The 18,452-nt window shown below is 49.2% G+C and overlaps 7 protein-coding genes across 9 annotated transcripts; 4 read left to right on the plus strand and 3 right to left on the minus strand.

The window, feature by feature from the left end:
• Positions 1-130: 130 nt before the first annotated feature.
• Positions 131-1,955, plus strand: LOC121590017 (bystin). Its single transcript, XM_041909346.1, has 4 exons — positions 131-490; positions 557-683; positions 751-1,551; positions 1,621-1,955. Exons 1-4 carry the CDS (start codon positions 220-222, stop codon positions 1,895-1,897), a joined length of 1,476 nt encoding a protein of 491 aa, XP_041765280.1. The 5' UTR covers positions 131-219; the 3' UTR covers positions 1,898-1,955.
• Positions 1,956-2,093: 138 nt separating this feature from the next.
• Positions 2,094-8,871, plus strand: LOC121601931 (secretory carrier-associated membrane protein 5B). 2 transcript variants are annotated; one of them, XM_041930732.1, is made up of 8 exons: positions 2,095-2,243; positions 2,576-2,769; positions 2,865-3,125; positions 3,344-3,352; positions 3,994-4,328; positions 4,423-4,675; positions 4,777-4,919; positions 6,960-8,871. In XM_041930732.1, exons 2-8 carry the CDS (start codon positions 2,713-2,715, stop codon positions 6,967-6,969), a joined length of 1,068 nt encoding a protein of 355 aa, XP_041786666.1. In that variant the 5' UTR covers positions 2,095-2,243; positions 2,576-2,712; the 3' UTR covers positions 6,970-8,871. The 2 variants fall into 2 exon arrangements, with proteins under 2 accessions (XP_041786673.1, XP_041786666.1); XM_041930739.1 differs by lacking the exon at positions 3,344-3,352 and having other exon boundaries at positions 2,094-2,243.
• LOC121601947 (60S ribosomal protein L36) lies at positions 8,525-9,734 on the minus strand. 2 transcript variants are annotated; one of them, XM_041930751.1, is made up of 3 exons: positions 9,642-9,734; positions 9,236-9,367; positions 8,525-8,910 (listed from the first exon to the last, which is right to left on the minus strand). In XM_041930751.1, exons 2-3 carry the CDS (start codon positions 9,356-9,358, stop codon positions 8,692-8,694), a joined length of 342 nt encoding a protein of 113 aa, XP_041786685.1. In that variant the 5' UTR covers positions 9,359-9,367; positions 9,642-9,734; the 3' UTR covers positions 8,525-8,691. The 2 variants fall into 2 exon arrangements, with proteins under 2 accessions (XP_041786685.1, XP_041786681.1); XM_041930747.1 differs by lacking the exon at positions 9,642-9,734 and having other exon boundaries at positions 9,236-9,401.
• A 268-nt stretch (positions 9,735-10,002) lies between these two features.
• LOC121601910 (histone H4 transcription factor) lies at positions 10,003-12,499 on the plus strand. The gene is made up of 4 exons (XM_041930719.1): positions 10,003-10,405; positions 10,486-11,137; positions 11,219-11,532; positions 11,628-12,499. The coding sequence occupies exons 1-4, from the start codon at positions 10,106-10,108 to the stop codon at positions 12,357-12,359; spliced, it is 1,998 nt and encodes a 665-aa protein (XP_041786653.1). The 5' UTR covers positions 10,003-10,105; the 3' UTR covers positions 12,360-12,499.
• Positions 12,500-13,029: 530 nt separating this feature from the next.
• LOC121601920 (40S ribosomal protein S6) lies at positions 13,030-15,314 on the plus strand. The gene is made up of 3 exons (XM_041930724.1): positions 13,030-13,143; positions 13,683-13,890; positions 13,993-15,314. Exons 1-3 carry the CDS (start codon positions 13,138-13,140, stop codon positions 15,084-15,086), a joined length of 1,308 nt encoding a protein of 435 aa, XP_041786658.1. The 5' UTR covers positions 13,030-13,137; the 3' UTR covers positions 15,087-15,314.
• A 597-nt stretch (positions 15,315-15,911) lies between these two features.
• Positions 15,912-17,290, minus strand: LOC121591154 (zinc finger protein 420-like). Its single transcript, XM_041911566.1, has 2 exons — positions 17,054-17,290; positions 15,912-16,978 (listed from the first exon to the last, which is right to left on the minus strand). Exons 1-2 carry the CDS (start codon positions 17,228-17,230, stop codon positions 16,097-16,099), a joined length of 1,059 nt encoding a protein of 352 aa, XP_041767500.1. The 5' UTR covers positions 17,231-17,290; the 3' UTR covers positions 15,912-16,096.
• A 99-nt stretch (positions 17,291-17,389) lies between these two features.
• On the minus strand, positions 17,390-17,931 carry LOC121591157 (39S ribosomal protein L34, mitochondrial). The gene is made up of 2 exons (XM_041911578.1): positions 17,784-17,931; positions 17,390-17,706 (listed from the first exon to the last, which is right to left on the minus strand). Exons 1-2 carry the CDS (start codon positions 17,804-17,806, stop codon positions 17,457-17,459), a joined length of 273 nt encoding a protein of 90 aa, XP_041767512.1. The 5' UTR covers positions 17,807-17,931; the 3' UTR covers positions 17,390-17,456.
• Positions 17,932-18,452: the final 521 nt, after the last annotated feature.

An 18,452-nucleotide genomic window follows, 5' to 3' on the forward strand; every position in this document is an offset into this window, starting at 1 on the left:
AAGAATGTTTTCTTCAATCAACGTGCATAACGGATTTTTTTTAAATTAACCGCGCTCGCTGTAATGACATTTGCAAACTGTCAAAGTATAGTCAATTTCACTCGCGCCTGGCTTGTTGACAGCTGCTCACACGAGGTTTTTGTTTTCGTGCGGTCGCCAGTGCGGATTTGGCTCGTGTGTCTCTTCTACAGGGAAAACAGTTTTTACTTCCAATAAAAGATGGGTAAATCCAAGGCACACCGTATAAAGAAACTCACTGGACCAAAATCGTCCTTTGACGAACAGCCGAACGAAGGCCGCGTGTCCAAGAAAGCAAAACAGCCGAAAATCCGACTGCGCGCCGAGGAAGGCAACTATGTGGACTCGAAAACGTCGAAGAGGATTCTTGCCGTAGCTCGCAAACAACAGGCCGAGCTGAACTTCCTCGACAGCTCCTTTGGGCCGACGCCGCAAGAATCAGCTGCGGTGAAGAAACGGCAACGATTGGACGGTAAGTGGGGTGTGTTGACTGGTGATAGATTCGGCCTGTGCACTAAACTTTCGGTTCCCTTCGTAGACAGAGGATCCTCCGACGAGTCTGATCTGGAGGAGCACGATGAAGGCGATATCGATGGAGACAATTTGTTTGACGATATAAAAATCAGCGAGGAAGATGAGCGTGCGCTGCAAATGTTTCAAAACAAGTAAGTGTGTTCGCGAGTGGATTGTAGCCGCTTTTGTTCTGATAGTGGATGCTGTTTTTCCCCGTAGAGATGGCACCAAAACACGCACCCTGGCCGATATTATCTTGGAGAAAATGACTGAGAAGCAAACCGAAATTCAAACACAATTCTCCGACAATGCGTCACTCAAGCTGGACGAAATCGACCCGAACGTGCGCGAGATGTACAAGGGCGTGCGGGATGTGCTGAAGCGCTACCGTAACGGCAAAATTCCGAAAGCGTTCAAGCTCATCCCCAAGCTGCGCAACTGGGAACAGTTTCTGTACATTACGGAACCGCAGCAGTGGAGTGCGGCTGCCATGTTTCAGGCGACGCGCCTGTTTTGCTCCGGCCTTACCCAGCACATGGCCCAGCGGTTCTACAATCTCGTGCTGCTGCCACGTGTGCGCGACGATTTGGCCGAGTACGGGCGGCTGAATTTCTATCTGTATCGCTCGCTGAAAAAGGCCCTGTTCAAACCGGCCGCCTTTATGAAGGGCATCGTGCTGCCTCTGCTCGAGGCAGGCGATTGCACGCTGCGCGAGGCAATCATCATCGGCAGCGTGATTAGCTGCACGTCCATCCCGGTGCTGCACACGGCCGCGTGTTTGCTGAAAATCTGCGAAATGGAATACTCCGGCGCGTGTTCCGTGTTTATCCGCATCATACTGGACAAACGGTACGCCCTGCCGTACCGTGTGGTCGATGCGGCCGTGTTCCATTTCCTCAAGTTTGAGCAGGATAAGCGGGAGCTGCCCACGCTGTGGCACAAAGCGCTGCTTACGTTTGCCCAGCGCTACAAGAACGACATTTCCTCCGAGCAGCGGGACGCTCTGCTGCATTTGCTGAAGTAAGTATCCTTAAGTGGTTAACCCCGGGGAAGCGGTGTTTTGTCTAACAGTTTACTTTTTTATTGCAGGAAAAAAGCCCATCCCAAAATCACACCCGAAATTCGCCGTGAACTGCAGGCAGCCCAGTGTCGCGATGTAGAAGTTGGCCAGAGCTTAGCGCTCGAAGGGGAGGTGGAATTCGAGGAGGATAATGATTACACACCCATGGAGGACGATGAAATGGGTCACGGGTCACAGCGGGGATCGAAATCTGCCAGCGGACAGCAGCCCGACGAAAACATGGATAGCGATGAGGACGACGAGGATGACGAGGATGACGACGATGATGATGAAGAAGAGTTATAGTTTGTAGGGAAGAGGGAAGTGAAAACCGTATAATTTGTAATAAACTAAAATTACTTCATATTCAAACTCCATTTGTGTGGCATATTTTTCAAATATCAGCCGTGTTTTCAAAAAAATGTTTTCTGTTTTATCATTTTTCCAATCAAATGTCACATTATATGACCACCTCGGCAGCACTGTGTGCGAATCCTCACAAAACTCAAGCTGTCAAGTGGATGAGTAAGCCAAGAAAAAGAGAAAAAAAGAAACATCCCGTGCAGTTCGCTTTTCCAGCTGCTTGCGCGAGAAAACATACGAAAAAGTGTCGATATTCTGTGTCCCATCAGCCGTCGTGTAGTTTGTTAAAGTAAGTGTTTGTACGGCCATCGTCCTGCAAGTGTATCGCTTCGATCGGTTTGCGTTTAGGTGCTAAACAAAGCTACCATACTAGCAAGTGCCGCACACTGATAACAGAGCCCAATGACGTAGCTGCTGCTGGCTGTACGTTAGTGGGCAGTAGGAGGAAAAGTTATCCTCCTCCTCTTTTGCCGTGTCCTCGTCAGCAGGCTCAGTTTCTTCCAGCACCGGGAGCAAAAGTGGCCCCCGATCTCCCACCCCAACACACACCCTTGTGTGTTTGTAACATCCGAAGAAGCTTTTATTAATCGGTCGGCATTTCTCTGTTTCTTCAATTACCAGCCCACCTTCCACCTTCGGTAGGCGTTTGGAGTGAGGTGGTGTTGGTGTTGCAGGCGTGACGCAGCCAAGATTGTGAAGCTCGACAAGTTGTATCGCGGCGGCTGCTACGGGTGCGGTGATATTGAGCGCACGGCACAATGGCAGGATTGAACGACAATCCGTTCGGCGAGCCAGAGATTGACAATCCGTTTGCGGTAAGTGTCGGGTGTAATTCGATCCGCCGGCGGAGAAACCGGGAGTGATTTCCTACTCTCTAGCTCGCTTCCTCCATTTGTTCGTCTTTTTGCAGGATCCATCGATACAGCAGATCACGAGAAACACTACCAGCTTGCAACAGACCCTCGACGACTACCGACCGTTCGACAATGATCGCAATGTGCTGGGAAATGGCAGTGGCGCGAGCCAACCGGCCACGCTGCATCCGTCCACACAGTCCCCGCCGGTGTACAACCAGAGCGGTGCACAGTTTCAAACGAACAGCAATGGGGCAATGGCCGCGAGCGGAAGCAAACCGGACGGAATGACACAGATCTCGACCGCTGAACTCGAGGTAGGTTTGGTGTCAGTGTGTTGATTGATTCCCACAGGTTCCCAGGACCCCTTCCCAGCTGGTGGAGCGCACCTGTGACCCATGCACGGCACGTCTGTACCATATGGCACGCATATCCGACTAATCGGTTTCTATAATATATTTTCATCTTCCACCACATTGGCGACGATTCTTCCGGTGCGGCGTCTCGGCGACCTTTTTCCGATGAACCTATGTAGAATCTTCGGGTATGTTTGAGTGTGCTCTGTAGCACTTGTCCTCATTTCCGTTCCTTCTTTCATTCTTTTTTCTTTTTTTGTTACCAATCTTTCTCAAAAATTTCGGTTTTTTGTTTGTTTATAAATTGCCTCGAAATCGGCTCTTATCAATAACTCAAGCAAGAAATATGATTTGCCGCTTCTCCTATTAGCTAACGTAAGGGTTTCTTTTCTTTTTTCTACGTGCTCCGTGACAATTCTGTTCGGTGGCACTGTCGAGCACTGTGCCTTATCAAAACTCCCAACGCTACGCACGAGCCCCGCACACAGCGAAAGGCCCGTTGCGAGCGTGTTGGTGAGATGACTAATTAACTGCTTCCGCTTCCTGCACTGCTGCTCCGCTGATTGATTTTCGTACTTCGATTAGGTGCTGGAATTGGTCCCAATCAAAAACGCATTTTCATTGCTTAACTCACCACGGAACAATTCTGCAGTACAAATTCATTTGGTTGCTGTTCTATTGTTTCCCGTCTTATGTACAGCTACTAACAAAAATATTGATCACATTGAGTCACTTTTTTTTTACTTTTGTTCTCTCTCTCTCTCTCCAATACTTGCCCGAATGCTTATCTTACATGCCGATTACCATCTCGTTGTCAATATTCCCGCAGCGCGCCCAGGAAGAGTTGGAGCGCAAAACGCGTGAACTGGAGCGCCGGGAAGCGAACATGATGCGCAGCACGAACGGACAGCCGAACAATTGGCCCCCGCTGCCCGCGTTCTGCCCGATGCAGCCGTGCTTCTACCACGACATCAGCCTCGACATTCCGTCCGAGTTCCAGAAGACGGTCACCCGGCTGTACAAGCTGTGGATGTTCTACGCGCTCGTGATGGTGGTCAACATTCTCGGCGGGCTGGTCATACTGATCCACTCGGGCGAGTTCCGCACGTTCGGGTTGAGCATCTTCTACGCCGTGCTGTTTACTCCTGCATCGTTCCTGTGCTGGTAGATAGCCATCGCTGTGGGCCAATGGGAAACAAAAAAGAATTTGCCCCACTCACCTATGCTCTCTTTTCCCTTTCTCCCTTCCTTCCTGCAGGTATCGCCCAGCGTACAAGGCCTTCAAGACGGACTCGAGCTTCAACTTCATGATGTTCTTCTTCATCTTCTCCTTCCAAGCGCTCGTGACCACCATACAGACGATCGGGTTCCCCGGTTCGGGCACGTGCGGCGTCATCATGGCCATCAGCCAGTTCAGCTCGGGCTGGGGCGTCGTCGTTGGCCTGTTCCTGATGTGCATAGCGCTCGCCTACGGTACCTGCGCTGCGGGCAACATATTCATGCTGACCAAGGTAAGCTGTCCCTATCCCGCTGCACCCCACTCCCTATCGATGGGACCTAACGATTCGTTTTCTTCACCTCCCGTTTACATTGCACACACACACACACATAGATACACCAAATCTACCGCTCGGGCGATAAGATCACGATGGGCAAGGCACGCGAAGAATTCCAGAGCCAGTTTATGAGCAACTCGATCGTGCGGGACGCGGCCGCCGGTGCCGCCCGTGCCTCCGTTTCGAGCACCCTGAACAGGTACTAGAGGAGTGGGAGTGGCGCATTAGATATGCGTTCACCAAATTCCTCTTCCTCCTCCTCACTACTTTCATTGCTACTTCTACTTCTGAATTGCGAACACACACACTCTCCCCTCTCACACACACAAACGCAATACGAACTGTTACGTTATTATTACTATTACTACTTACATCCCTATTACTACCACCCCCCCCCCCCCCCTACAAAACAACTCGACGTCAAGATGTACTGTGTTTAATTATCAGCACTACCACCTTCCATTACTTCCACCCCCTGTGCGAAACTCGTATGCTTCGAATGCTTCCATCCCGAAGCTTTTGTTGAGACATTAGGACATTTCCATTATTATTCTCTGTTTCCCTTTTGCCGGTGGACAGGCAGGCGGTGCGGCATAGTAGTATCCCTATGATGTTCCCAAGCATACGAAAAAGTAAAAAAAATCGATCAAAAGTAGAACGTTTCGCAATTTGTGCTGCTTTAGCAGAGCAGTTCCAAGATTCCTTTTTGCTCCGTTACGGTATTAGATGTTTAGTAGTGAGCTAATTTTTCCCCCTTTTCGCTAGTAGTAATCTTTCCAAACTTCCTGACGCGAATCCGTTACATTGTAGTGCCTTACATATTCTGTTTCGGGGTGGGAGCGCGACTATCCTTTTCTCTGTTATGTTTAATCGTTGCGTTTCGTTCGAAAAAAAAAGGTGTATTATACGGTGGTGACCACCTACCCTTTTTCCATTCGATGCTTTGATTTACCATTATATTGTGACCTGTCTGTGGTGCGGTTCTCCAACACTCTTGCCTGGTGTTTGGCGTTACTACGGCCGCACGTAATATAACGAGCAGGCAAATCAAAAAAAGGAGTAACATGTAAATGACAATGCACGCTAATCATCGGTCTCGCATTCAATTCCGTTACTTAACCAAAGCGGAAAACGGAGTAAGAGATTAACGTTTAACGATAGGAATTGCTGTTGAGCAATGGAAATGAATTAACGTTTACACTACTGCGCCACGTGCTGTTAACACGTTTACGTTAACAGTTTGTTTTCTTCTTTTTTTTCTACTAACTTTATGTGATCATGATTGGGAGGATTCACGCTTCCCACCTTTCCTTTTTACCCTTAATGCAACACCGATTCCGCTGTTGAGTTGAAATTAGCTCCCGATCGCATTAAATATTGATTCATTAGTTTAGGCAAAGCAGACGGAAAAACAAATTCATTAGTAAAGCGGTAGGGCTCGCGGCATTGCTGGTTCTCCGCAATTCACAGCAATTTATATGATGCAGTCGAGGCAGTTAGGCGATGAGTCCATGGGTATAGTAAAGTGACTGTTGATGTATGTTTAAATTTAAAATGAAAACCCTTTTTGAGCTAATGGTGTGCAAAATTGGGACGCCGCGGTGCGGGATGAGATAAAAAGCCACGCTGCACGAATCATGTTCATGGAAAAAACTTTACTTATGATTTATATTTATCTTAGATTTACGATGACGTGACCGAGAGATAAAACCGAAAACACTATTACACGAATAAAGAACTCACGACAATGAACAAATGGAAGGTTGTAATGATGGGTTTTGTTTTGTTGTTGTTTTCATTAGGTCTGGTCTGGTTTGGCATGAGAACTATGCATTTGTAGCATATTAGCATATTATTTTAATTCGTTCTACACAGTTCTTATCGTTTAGAAGCTTTAGCCTTCCCGTTCCCACATGACTCTCCTTCCTCCAATTTCGGCAAACCTTTAAAATCCCCACCTTCTGGAATGCGATTAAAAGAATAGGCTAAATTTTCTGATTTGTTTCTGATTTGTTGTGTGATTTTGCATGATCTCTCCACCAATTGCACGCATCGGCTGGTTCCTACAAAGGACCCAGCGTATTTGCGGTAGTGAGTGTGTACCTTAATTCTTCATTCTACCCTTTCTATCCGACTGCATCTAACAACTCCCCTAGCCCCGCAATTAGATTGATTGTCGATTGGTGAAGTAATCAAATCCTCTCCCGTTCTGTATTTGCTGTTATCTCTACATTTCTAGCCCATATTGAACAAACCGTACCGAGCGCACACAACCGTTCGATGCGATGCTGGCCCCCTCCCCCGCCAGCCTATCTTTCCCTCATTCATCGCGCGCGTGGTCTCGTGGATAGGTGGCAGGATTTGGCCACCCGACTTTCTAGTGTCTCTAGCCATGTCCCACACTCCCGCACACCCTTTCCGCGGCCGGAAAGATAGCATGAGGGCAAGCAGTGTAGCACCACCACCACCACTGGCGTTGCTACCGTCGTGGAGGGAAACGTGTGTCTATGCTAGGACCTAGATGTGTGTACGTGTGTGTGTGTGTGTGTGTGTGTGTGTGAGTGTATGTATTGTCCTATGTCAATCTCTAATCCCGATTCCAGCTGGCGCATGGCTTCCATTCTTTTCTCATCCATGCCTGTGTCATTTCCGCACCGTTTTGGAACACCCTTCCCATCGGGAATTACATCCGTTGAGGAACTAAATCCCTTTCCTCTCGACTTGAGGACGTTTCAATTCGTTTTTTTTTTGTTCCTCTATATGCTTTTATGGCTATGGCTTGTAAAGTAAATCCCACCCGAATGAAATTGATGTGTATTCGTCGATGTTTTTATCATATCGGTGAGGTCATTTTCCTTTACGCTCCCTTCCCCCTCTCCCGTCCTGTGCGCTTTTACGCTTGTTTATGATTGGACCAGTCAGGAAGAATTACCAGTCGCCACGTGGTAATCGACCGTAATTGTAGGTATAATAGAATTTGGTTAAACGTAAATGTGTCAAAAATGTTTAAATTATTACCGACACGTTATCTGCTACACGCACCAATAGTGGAGGATGTGTGTGTGTGTGTGTTGGTACTTACACGAAACGAATGAGCGTAAAGTAGGCTATGCTGTGGATGGGGGGCTGTAGTATTTGAAATCTCTTCTTTGTTTCCTACTATGCACATCCCGCAGTGCGCAGATTTATGAATTAATATAGTAAGAGGACAAACTCTCACGTGTGCTAAAGAAAGGCTAGATGTAACCGACAACTGTGAGAAAGGAAATATCTTAATAACAAGGATCAAACATTACTAACGGCAACCCCATACCATTAACAAGAATCCAAATCCAATCTTCATTAAAAAAAAAGACATTTAGAAGTAATAGTAGGCGAAAAGGTAGGAGGAGATTGTTACTAATTGATAGCGCAGAACACGAGCGCAGCAACTGAACGAGGATCGCTTGTTTTATCAACATCTAAGGTACATATATATAATTTATGATGCACTTTTACCCCACAAATTGAGGAAAGCAGAGTGTGCAAGGGAATAGAGATTAAACTCATAACATTATGTGCTCGATGTGAAATTTCTAATGAACGAATAAAACTATTCACTGTACCCATTCACAAGCAGCAGAGACCAGGTGTGTTCAAGATCGGTGGGATAGATTTTAATGATGACACATCTTGGCCGCATTGCTTTCGCCATGAAAGCGGGCAAAGTCAATGGCCACATGCGCATGTCACCTGTTTTAGATTCTTAATTGTAAAATATTCCAGCGACAGCAACAGGCGGAGAGTACTACAATGCGCAACGAATTGTTGTTGTTTATGATCTTAAGTTTTTATTCGCTCAAGAATGTTTCAATCCTTACACAAACACACACGCACCATCATCACAAGGCCGACGATGCGCAGTAGTGGTCGTCACCATCTTCCCCACCAGCCGGCGAAGAGGGTAACAGGAGGTTGGTGGTGCTGGTGGCTTACTTGTGCGCGGCCTTGCGCATATGGGCCAGAATGTTGGACAGCTCCTCGCGCTTCCTCTTGGCACGGATGTGCGTGCCGAGGCGTCGCTTCAGGAACTTGAGCGCACGCTTATCCTTGGACACCTTCAGCAATTCCATACCGCGCTTCTCGTACGGGGCATGACCGACGACCTCACGCACCAGATCGCGCACGAACTTGGTGTGCTTGGTTTGGATCTGTGCATTCCAGGTGGAGAAAGAGATAGAAGAAGAAGAAATTGGGAATGGAAATGGTTAATTATTGCTCTCAATGGCTGGAAGGGGAAAGGCTTTGATGTGTCTTTAATAGGTCAGAACCAAAGTTTAACCAGGGTGTACGATTCGGCGAACCGAACCAACAGGAACCGACCAATAGAACATTGGCCAGCCTGCGGCCAGTAGGTAAATGCGTACTGTCTGTGAATGGATTAATGGAGGTTTCATCATGGACAAACTGAAGCGTTCGGTGCACTGAACACAGCAGAGGGGGAGAGGGACAGATTGTGCCGTGTATCATACTTACACCCTTCAGGCGGGACGGGCGGATTCCCTTGACTTTGCGGTCGCCGCGGTACTGCAGCTGCTTGATCTTGGTGGTCTTGTGGCCCTTGTTCAGGCCGACACACATTTCGTATCTCGGAGCCATTGTTGTCTCCTGCTCGCGCGCACACACACACGCGCGTGACAACAAACGCACATCAGCCAGCGGCAGCACACCACACCACGGGAGTTGCGGGAGTAGAGAGAAACAGTGAAAACATCGCGTTAATTATTTGCTTTATGTAGAGCGCGAAATTGCACCAAAATCTGCTTCACGCGTAGCCGACCGACGGTGGCGCAAGATGTCGCCATTCTCGGCTCGAGCCCGCCGGGACCACTCGTGAAGAAATTGGTGAAAATATCCGCACGACAGCACGGTCACATCTTACCTCCTCGCGATTGACAGCCGGAAAAGAACACGAAAGGCGAGTCGAGATGCGTAGATGGGTCGCTCAGGCGGAAGTTGATCTTTTTCTGACAGCAGCTGCCACTGACAGCTGTCAACGTCGATCGGGCGAATGCGTTCGATGGCGCGCGAATGTCGACCTGAGAAGAGCGAAATTAAAAAATTCCAGGGAGTGTTGGATATTTGAAATGCGTAATTAATTTTATTCTTTTTTAATTATAATTTTGAACTGTATTGTGGAAAATAATATAACTCATAAACCCCGCAAAGGATGGACAAATAACGCCAGCCTGACCGTTGCGGCCGAGCATGGATCGAACGTGCTGTCAAACGGGTATGTTTACATTCTCAACAGCCCGCGTTTTGAGCGATTCGCGAGGAGGCGATTCTAGCGTGACTTTTTTGTTATTTGCAGTGTTTTCCGAGCCTCCACAAAAAACCTCAGCAATGGATAAGCGCTCGAAAAAGCGTAAAAGTCAACCAAGCAGCGAAGTGTCCACCGAATCGAAGAAGCTTAAGCTCGCGGAAGAGGAACAGACGAAGGAGCCAGCAGCTTCCGAGAATGTTTCGGAAGAGGCGGCGGCAGCAGTGCCACCAAGCGTTGGTCAATTACACGACCTACAAGCAGACATCAGCAGTTGGCTCGAGAAGCAGGAAGAGTTCGACCAAATGGACCAGGAAGCGCTGGAGGAAGCGAGTAACCACGACGATGAACCGGAGGATGACATTGATTTGGAAGCACTCGATGTAATCAATTGATCCTACATTTTTACATACACCCACCGTGCTAACACGCTGCTAATTGTGGTCTTTCTTCCATTCGCCAGGTTCCCGTTGGCGTAAGGTGTGCAAAATTCACCGATAAGGAGATGCGAAAAAGCTACAAGTACGAGTGCGAGTGGGGCAAGTGCAAGTTCATGACCGGCACGGATCGCAAATACTTCCTGCACGTCGAATCGCACGCCGAGCTAGCGCTGGAGACGGAGGCCGGAAAGTATACATGCAGGTGGGATCTCTGCGAGTACAGCACCGAGGATGGGTACGAGTTTGTCGGCCACGTGCACTACCATGCGTACCATACGAAGTTGAAGGTGCACGGTGCCAGCCTGCATTTGCTGCTGAAGCTGCCGAACTGTAACAACGACAGCCGGACGCGGAACACGATCAGCAACCGGCCGGTCACGTTCCAGTGCGAATGGAACGAATGCAGCGATCGGTTCAACAAGGCACTGCATTTCTTTCACCACGTGAAGGGCCACATTGACGATATGTGGCCAGCCGGAAAGTGGGCAAGCCTACAATTTAGCTGCAAGTGGGGGCTTTGCACCACAAAAAGCAAGCTGAAGAGTCGGAAGGATTTGATGAAGCACCTCGTAGCGCACACGACGGAGCGGCTCATTGCGTGCTTCAACTGTGGTACACACTTCCGCATCCGCGAAAAGTTCGTCGACCATTGCAACCGACAGCTGGAAATAGCACGTAAGTTACCCTCGCCTACTATCGTTTTATTGTAAAACACCCGTTTTGAGTTACTTGTCGCTCCCATACAATCGCAAACAGATCGCAAGCATCAGTGCGACCAGTGCGGTCGGTACTATGCCACCAAACCGCTGCTGAACAATCACCTGCAGTATCACAGACAGGCGCACGCGTGCGAATTGTGTCCAGCTAAATTTTCAAGCCAGGGCTTGCTGGCGGCACACATCCGCATCAAGCACCTGAACCAGCGTGACTTCAAGTGCCCGCAGTGTGATTATTCGTCCCATTACAAGAAAGATCTGGTGGCTCACATACTTGGCCACGAAGGGAAGCTGTTCCGGTGCGAGGAGTTTGGCTGCAATGTCGTCTACCGGACGTTACTTGGTTTGAAAAAGGTAGGTTCAGAAGTCGGTGCGGGGAGGTTGGTTGGCAAATGTCTTCCGCAGGTGTGAACTGTACGTTTGCTCTTTTTCCCCTTCTTCATCATCAGCACATCAGCTGGCATTATAATTTACCAACACCGGTGTACGCGTGTCATCTTTGCGATAATAATCGCTACAAATCATCGACTTCGCTGAAGAAGCATTTTCTCTTTAGGCACGATATGGTACGGCCGCCGGGGCTGTCGCGGTTTCGCTTCAAGCTCGACACTGATGGCTTGTACCGCCTGCAATCGTTCGTGGACGAAAAGCTGAGGAAACACCACGAAGAGCAGCAAGCTCTAGAACAGCAACAGAATAGTGATGAGGCTAACGAGGCCACTGGGCCGACTGGAAGCAAGGGCAAAAGGAAACAGCAAACATCACAAGCGAAAGCGGTGCAACCAATGCAAGATAAAGCGAAACCAACCGCCCTGGCGGAGGCAATGGCTGCGCCGAAACCGAAGCTTAAGATAAATTCCATGAAATCGATTGGCATGCGCAAATTTGAGATTGAGTTGGGCGTTGAAGCGGTAGAAGCAGGATCATCATCAACCAATGCAGTGCTAGCAGCGACGGCATCGCCATCGGAAGGTGGCGCAGCGATTGCAAAACAATTGCCGGGACAGCACGGAACAGTAGCAGCGGAAGCCGCTGTGCGTCCGCCGGTGGGTATAAAGCAGGAGGTGGAAGAATCGAACCATTTCGGCACGGAATCGACCAAGCAGCCGAAAGATGTGAAGGATTTTATGGTAATGAAGCGGTACTTGAAATCGAGCGCAAAGCCGTCAGCCAACGCCTAGGTGCGCGACAAAATCGAACGTTCGGTGTAGTACGTTGATTTGCTTTGTAGTGTGTTTGGGATTGTAGTTAAATGCTTGTTTTCTTAAGTTGAATAGTATAAATTCGGGGTCTGAATAAAATAAAATTATTGCTTGACAAACTCTGCAACACAATTGAATCGTGGTGCTGTACTGCACAATTCAGTCGTAGAGCAGGTCATCGCGAAGAATCAAATTGAGAAAAATCAGCAGACAAAAATCATACGGGACAAGGGTCCAACGACCAGCATATGGATTGGCCAGAACTGCAAGAGGGTTGTCCCTCTAGATCCTGATCGATTGTCAAAATTTCATTGAGAATAGAGAAAGAAAAATATTTCTGGGGCCGTTAATCCTGGCTAAAATGTTCTGGAGAACGTGTGTGAGCAAAAGTCAGTGCCAATCGCTTTCAAATTAAAATGCACGTCCGAGTTTTATTCCTTCACGTAGAAATGGAGTGAATAGGAAACTTCCCTTTATGAAAAGTAATTTTGTTACTTTTCTGTGGTAAAGGAGCAATGTAATTAAAAAAAATTAGCTCACAATTTTTGATAAATTTTCGAGCAACAATTCAAATGTCGACATAATCAGCGGCCGACATTGAACGCATTCGCCCGCCCGCACGGTACACGCTTGACAGCTGCCAAACGTCATTTGCGCGACGGAAAACGGAAGTCGGCAACGGTGTTCAGCTTGGCAGAATCGGTCCATTTTGACAGCCTTTTTACTCTCCTCGAGTGTATGGGAATAGACGTGTAAAATGAAGGTACGATCGAATAGTGACGAATTTCGGGTGAAATGTGGTGAAATCGGACCCAAATCGTATCGCCAGCCCTGCGGCAATGCGGTGGCAATGTTTGCCGACCGTTGTTCCCGTTGGGCCGACACAAAATGGGGGAATAATTGTGTCCAGCCGCATACAACGCGTGTTTGGTTGGTGGTGGTGTTTCGTTGTCGTATCCACCACCGTTTGACAGTAGTGCGGTCGGGGTGTGGGTTTGGGGCGACGGGATGGATGGATATATGGAAACCCGGCAGGCCTCATTGACTCCGGGGTGTGTGTGTGTGTGCGTGTTTCAGGACCAAGTAGAGTAGCAGTGCCACTGCGGGGAAGATTTTGCTCAGTTTGGCCGGCGATCGATTTGGAACTCCGATGTTTATCATATGTTTCGCCATGAATACACAACGCATGAGATCTGGACACAACCGGATATGATGGCGGCGGAGGAATGCGGATGATGTTGATCATCCCGTTCGGAGGAGAGGTGTACCGTGTGCTGATTTGTTTGTTTTTTTCTCTTCCAGTTGAACGTATCGTTTCCCGCTACGGGGGCTCAGAAGACCTTCGAGATCCCCTCGGACGACCACAAGCTGCGTCACTTCTATGACAAGCGTATGGGCACGGAGATCGGCGCCGATCATCTCGGTGAGGAATGGAAGGGTTACATCCTGAAGATTGCCGGCGGTAACGACAAGCAGGGTTTCCCCATGAAGCAGGGTGTGCTGACGAACAGTAAGTAATCGATCGCCAAGGACTGCGTTTATGTGACAAATCGCGAATCTATCTGACCGAAACACACACACACACACACACTCTCCCTTTTCACCACTACAGCTCGTGTTCGTCTGCTCCTGAAGAAGGGCCACTCGTGCTACCGCCCGCGCCGTGCCGGCGAGCGCAAGCGCAAGTCGGTGCGTGGTTGCATCGTCGACCAGAACCTGTCCGCCCTGGCACTGGTGATCGTGCGCAAGGGCGAGAAAGACATTCCCGGGCTGACCGACGTGAACGTGCCGCGCCGTCTCGGTCCGAAGCGTGCGAGCAACATCCGCAAGCTGTACAACCTGACCAAGGAGGATGATGTGCGCCACTACGTCGTCAAGCGCCCGCTGCCGGTGAAGGAGGGCCAGAAGCCGCGCTTCAAGTCGCCGAAGATCCAGCGTCTGATCACTCCGGTGGTGCTGCAGCGCAAGAGACACCGTCTGCTCATCAAGAAGCGCCGCTCGGAGGCGCGCCGCGAAGCCGAGTCGCAGTACTCGCGCCTGCTGACGCTGCGCCGCCGGCAGGAGCGCGTGCGCCGCCACTCGCGCCTCTCCTCGATCCGCGACTCGCGCAGCTCGCTGACGTCGGAGAAGGACAAGAAGTCGCTGGCCGCGGCCAAGAAGAAGGAGGCCGCCTCCAAGAAGGAAGCCGCCGCGCCCAAGAAGGAGGTGGCGCCGGCCAAGAAGGCTGCGGTCGCGAAGAAGGACGCCGGCAAGAAGGACGCCGCCAAGAAGACCGTCGCCAAGAAGGAGGTGAAGAAGGATGGCAAGAAGGAGGTGAAGAAGGATGCCGCCAAGAAGGACGCCGGCAAGAAGGAGGTGAAGAAGGACGCCCCCAAGAAGGACGCGGGCAAGAAGGAGGTGAAGAAGGACGCCGGCAAGAAGGAGGAGAAGAAGCCGGCGGCAGCGTCCGCGCCGGCGGGCAAGAAGGCCGCAGCGAGCAGCGCGAAGCCGGAAGCCGCCAAGAAGGCCGCCCCGAAGACCGAGGGCAAGAAGCCGGCGGCAGCAGCGGCCGAGAAGAAGCCGGCCAAGAAGGAGTCGGCGGCACCGGCAGCGGCCGGAGCCAAGAAGGAAGCCCCGAAGCGCAAGCCGGAACCGGCGGCCCAGCAGAAGGGTGAGGCCAGCGCAGCCAAGAAGGAGAAGAAGCAACAGCAGCCGAAGAAGAAGTAAATTTCTTGCAATCGGTAGCAGTGGCGAGTGGAAAAGCGTTAAAAAAAACCCGGTACCCGCCCCCCAACGGCGCCGTACCGCGGCACCGATGCTCCGATCCTGACTTCGGACACCTGCGACCCGGGTTCGTTCCGGATTCGCTACTAGGGGTTTTGTAATTTAATCTTAAACGATATGAAGAAAAACACAATACAAAGGTAATGATAAAGGATCGGACTTGGTGTACAATTGGTTGATGTTTGCTTCTTCTTTTTCCTGTCGACTGTCGGCATTTCTGCATTTTGCGTGCGGGAAGCCGAATGATCCGAACGTTTCGCAATAGTACGTAATTTAGTCAACATTAAAAACTCCTGCATTCAGGGTCAACGGACGCCCAGACACATCATCGGATGGAGTAAACAAAGTTTGCTATAGGGAATGTTTTTCAACTAACTTGGGAATTATCTGGAAATCACAAGCTTCTCAAGCCAGGACACTCAGTCTACGGCTCCCATCTTGGTATGTTCCGTTCCCATAGTTATTTACTTACTTACCCAGTGCCAGAGTTGCTTTACCTTGATCTTCACCGCGGACAGCTCCACGCTGCTATCTTGCCGCATAAACTTGCAAATATTCCTCCATTTTCTTCGCGGACTGTTTCAAAGGAGTCAATTAGGTGGTATCATCGGAATCTGGCATGCTTGATTGAGATACTGCCCGGCAGTGATATGATCATTGTAACGACTCCGCCGTTGCCTTTTCACACCATGGTTTCCATGGTTACCACGTGGTGTGATGGTAATGGAGTAGGAGGATTTTTTTAATTCGTTTTCTTTTGTTGAGTAATCGTCCAGTGGTTCGTTTCCAATTTTATTATTCCTTGCTTACTTTCAAAATTAAAAAAATTCATGCCAATATGGCCCTACAGCATTAAAAGCTTACGCAGCTAAAGAGGGATGATTGAGTGCAAAACTCTACAATCAAAAAGTCTGCAGTCACTCCACCACTGCCCCATTCATTTTCTCCCCAATTTACTTTACAACGCCTGCCTCCAGCGAGACCGAGATGTTGCTGGTCGGATGCATCCGGGTCAGATGGTTCCGCAGGTGCACCTTCTGCGTGAAGAACCGCTCCGGACAGATGACGCACCGGTAGCGCTTCTGGGCGGAATGGGTCAGCTTGTGCTTGCACAGATCCGAGCTGCTTACGAACGCTTTGTCGCACACGTCGCACGCGAAGGGCTTCGTGTTCGTGTGCGCCAACATGTGCGTCTTGAGGGCGCTCGATTGGGTGAACCCCTTTTGGCACACGCTGCACCGGTACGGCCGTTCCGCCGTGTGCGTTCGCATGTGCGACTTCAGATTGCCCGACTGCACGAACCGCTTGTCGCAGAAATCGCACGCGAACACCTTCAGCTGTGCGTGCAGGCGCAAATGATCGACCAAGTTCGACCGGCGGAGAAACGATTTGTCACACTCGTTACACTGGTGCTTGAGCGCAGACCTGTCGGGGCGCCGTTTTTTCTTCTGGGGCGAGGTGGTAATCTGCTGCAGGATGAAATCTACCGCCGTTAGGCCCCGGTTTGTCCCGTTCGGCTGTTCGGGAGTGTCGTGACGCTGGTACTCGAGCTGTTCGTCGTCCGGGTGTTCGGGCTCTTCGCTACCTTCGCGTTGCTCGTTCTCGTTCTCCTCGTCCGTCACGATCTGCTGATCGGTTAGGTCCAGTTCGCATAGTTCTTGCACGGTGGTTAGATCTATTTCTTCCGCCTCTTCTTTGTCGCATTCTTCGTTATCGAGATAGTTCTGAAGCATCTCGTTGGTACGATGAAAATCGCGCACGAAACAAAACGCATCATCTATTCGGGCCGCGCAATGTCTGCAAATTTTCGACGGTAGCTTATTGTTGGAAATTAGCTGGAAACAAAAAAAATAAGGGAAAAGTGTCAACCAATACGTAGACGATGCATTTATCTACATTTCGGTGCTTACCTCTACGTTGGTGATTTTCTGTATGGCTTCCACGAACGTTGTCTCGCTGTGGGAAGCGATCGAACTAAGGTAGATGTCGTAGTAATCCTCGCTCTCGCTGCACGATAAGCATAACCGGCAGCAGGTGGTAAAGCTAGTTATTGTAAACTCAATCTGGGATTCGTCTTTGAGGTCCATCGCGTTACCGTACCGACCAGAAACCGAGCGCCAAGTGCGGAGCTTTGTTATGATGCAGCTGCTACTGTCAAAATGTAATGTAAACACAACCTCCAAGGCGCCGATACAGGGTGCTTCCGAAAGATGCAATCGTCCAAGCAAACTGCAGCACGTTTCGAGTCATTGCTACCGCATCGCTTTATTTATCGTAAATATCAACTAAAACACCCCAACAGCCCACGTTACGCTAATGCGACAACACGTGTCGGCCTTTCAGTATTTTACGCATCAGCACCCGGCGCCCGGCCAGGGTAGACATCCTTTTCCACCATCCGTGCACCCGCACACGCTTTGTTTCTCGTGCGCGGGGGAACTGATTGCGGATTACTGTGCGGGCCGACAGCAGACCCCAGGCACCGCCAGCTGTAGCTTCTGCAAGACCGTTGAACAGATTGCCACCGAAGAATGGAACGGCCGGCAGCTTGGGAAGGAGGATTCTGGAAGTTACGTAAAGATATACAGTAGGTTGGTAATAAGCGTTTGTTGGCCTGATCGTGGGACAGATGCTACTTACTGGAAAGATCTCACCAACGCCATTGGACAATCGTTGTGAAGGATCGATGAAGAAAAAAGACGGTGTTTTTATTGTGTAAATTGTGTGAACAGGAATGGACCACACGGTGATGTTTTGTTGTGATTCCGCAAGGCGTTTGACAGTTGAGAAGTTGGGCACAGGGTGTGCAGAAGAATTGTCCAAACTGATCTAGAGCAAACAGGGTGTGCATTACAATATGGTGCAGACTGAAAATTTGTATTCAAAATGACCGGTAAAAACAACAGAAGTCAAAATTATAACCGTTAAGTCAATGAACAAACAAACATTTGGTTTAAATAAAGAACTTAAGGAAAGAATTAAAAAAATCGTAAAATCAACCTGAAATTAATGGAAAAAGTTTTCTATTTCAATGAAACTTGCCGCACTAAAAATCGTTTGATGTGTGTGATATTATTTCGTTTTAAAACAGAAACAGGGACTTGCTTTTTAGGTTTAAAAAAATGAAGAAATGTCCACTCACATTAGTGATTGTGTGTTTTTTTTTATTTCATTAAGTGGTATTTATTTTCTTTAAGATTATTTTCCTGTCGGATGTCAAAACCATTTAAAGTAGTTTATCATGTTGAATTATTTGCTTTCCATCCCTCCCCTCCCCTATTCCCTCCACCCATCCTCAAGAAGGGTCCA

The sequence above is a fragment of the Anopheles merus genome, chromosome 2R, assembly GCF_017562075.2.
Source record: "Anopheles merus strain MAF chromosome 2R, AmerM5.1, whole genome shotgun sequence".
NCBI lineage: Eukaryota > Metazoa > Arthropoda > Insecta > Diptera > Culicidae > Anopheles > Anopheles merus.

Excerpts from the sequence above, each read along its gene's own strand:
- LOC121590017 (XM_041909346.1), top strand. The coding sequence starts at position 220 with ATGGGTAAATCCAAGGCACACCGTATAAAGAAACTCACTGGACCAAAA. Across the intron at positions 491-556 it reads GAAACGGCAACGATTGGACG|ACAGAGGATCCTCCGACGAG; the intron begins GTAAGTGGGGTG and ends TTCCCTTCGTAG. Across the intron at positions 1,552-1,620 it reads GCTCTGCTGCATTTGCTGAA|GAAAAAAGCCCATCCCAAAA; the intron begins GTAAGTATCCTT and ends TTTTTATTGCAG.
- LOC121601931 (XM_041930732.1), top strand. The coding sequence starts at position 2,713 with ATGGCAGGATTGAACGACAATCCGTTCGGCGAGCCAGAGATTGACAAT. Across the intron at positions 4,329-4,422 it reads CCTGCATCGTTCCTGTGCTG|GTATCGCCCAGCGTACAAGG; the intron begins GTAGATAGCCAT and ends TCCTTCCTGCAG. Across the intron at positions 4,676-4,776 it reads ACATATTCATGCTGACCAAG|ATACACCAAATCTACCGCTC; the intron begins GTAAGCTGTCCC and ends ACACACACATAG.
- LOC121601947 (XM_041930751.1), bottom strand. The coding sequence starts at position 9,358 with ATGGCTCCGAGATACGAAATGTGTGTCGGCCTGAACAAGGGCCACAAG. Across the intron at positions 8,911-9,235 it reads GCCCGTCCCGCCTGAAGGGT|ATCCAAACCAAGCACACCAA; the intron begins GTAAGTATGATA and ends TGGAATGCACAG.
- LOC121601910 (XM_041930719.1), top strand. The coding sequence starts at position 10,106 with ATGGATAAGCGCTCGAAAAAGCGTAAAAGTCAACCAAGCAGCGAAGTG. Across the intron at positions 10,406-10,485 it reads TTGATTTGGAAGCACTCGAT|GTTCCCGTTGGCGTAAGGTG; the intron begins GTAATCAATTGA and ends TCCATTCGCCAG. Across the intron at positions 11,138-11,218 it reads CCGACAGCTGGAAATAGCAC|ATCGCAAGCATCAGTGCGAC; the intron begins GTAAGTTACCCT and ends AATCGCAAACAG.
- LOC121601920 (XM_041930724.1), top strand. Across the intron at positions 13,891-13,992 it reads GCAGGGTGTGCTGACGAACA|CTCGTGTTCGTCTGCTCCTG; the intron begins GTAAGTAATCGA and ends TCACCACTACAG.
- LOC121591154 (XM_041911566.1), bottom strand. The coding sequence starts at position 17,230 with ATGGACCTCAAAGACGAATCCCAGATTGAGTTTACAATAACTAGCTTT. Across the intron at positions 16,979-17,053 it reads AGAAAATCACCAACGTAGAG|CTAATTTCCAACAATAAGCT; the intron begins GTAAGCACCGAA and ends TTTTGTTTCCAG.
- LOC121591157 (XM_041911578.1), bottom strand. The coding sequence starts at position 17,806 with ATGGCGTTGGTGAGATCTTTCCA. Across the intron at positions 17,707-17,783 it reads GCGTTGGTGAGATCTTTCCA|AATCCTCCTTCCCAAGCTGC; the intron begins GTAAGTAGCATC and ends CGTAACTTCCAG.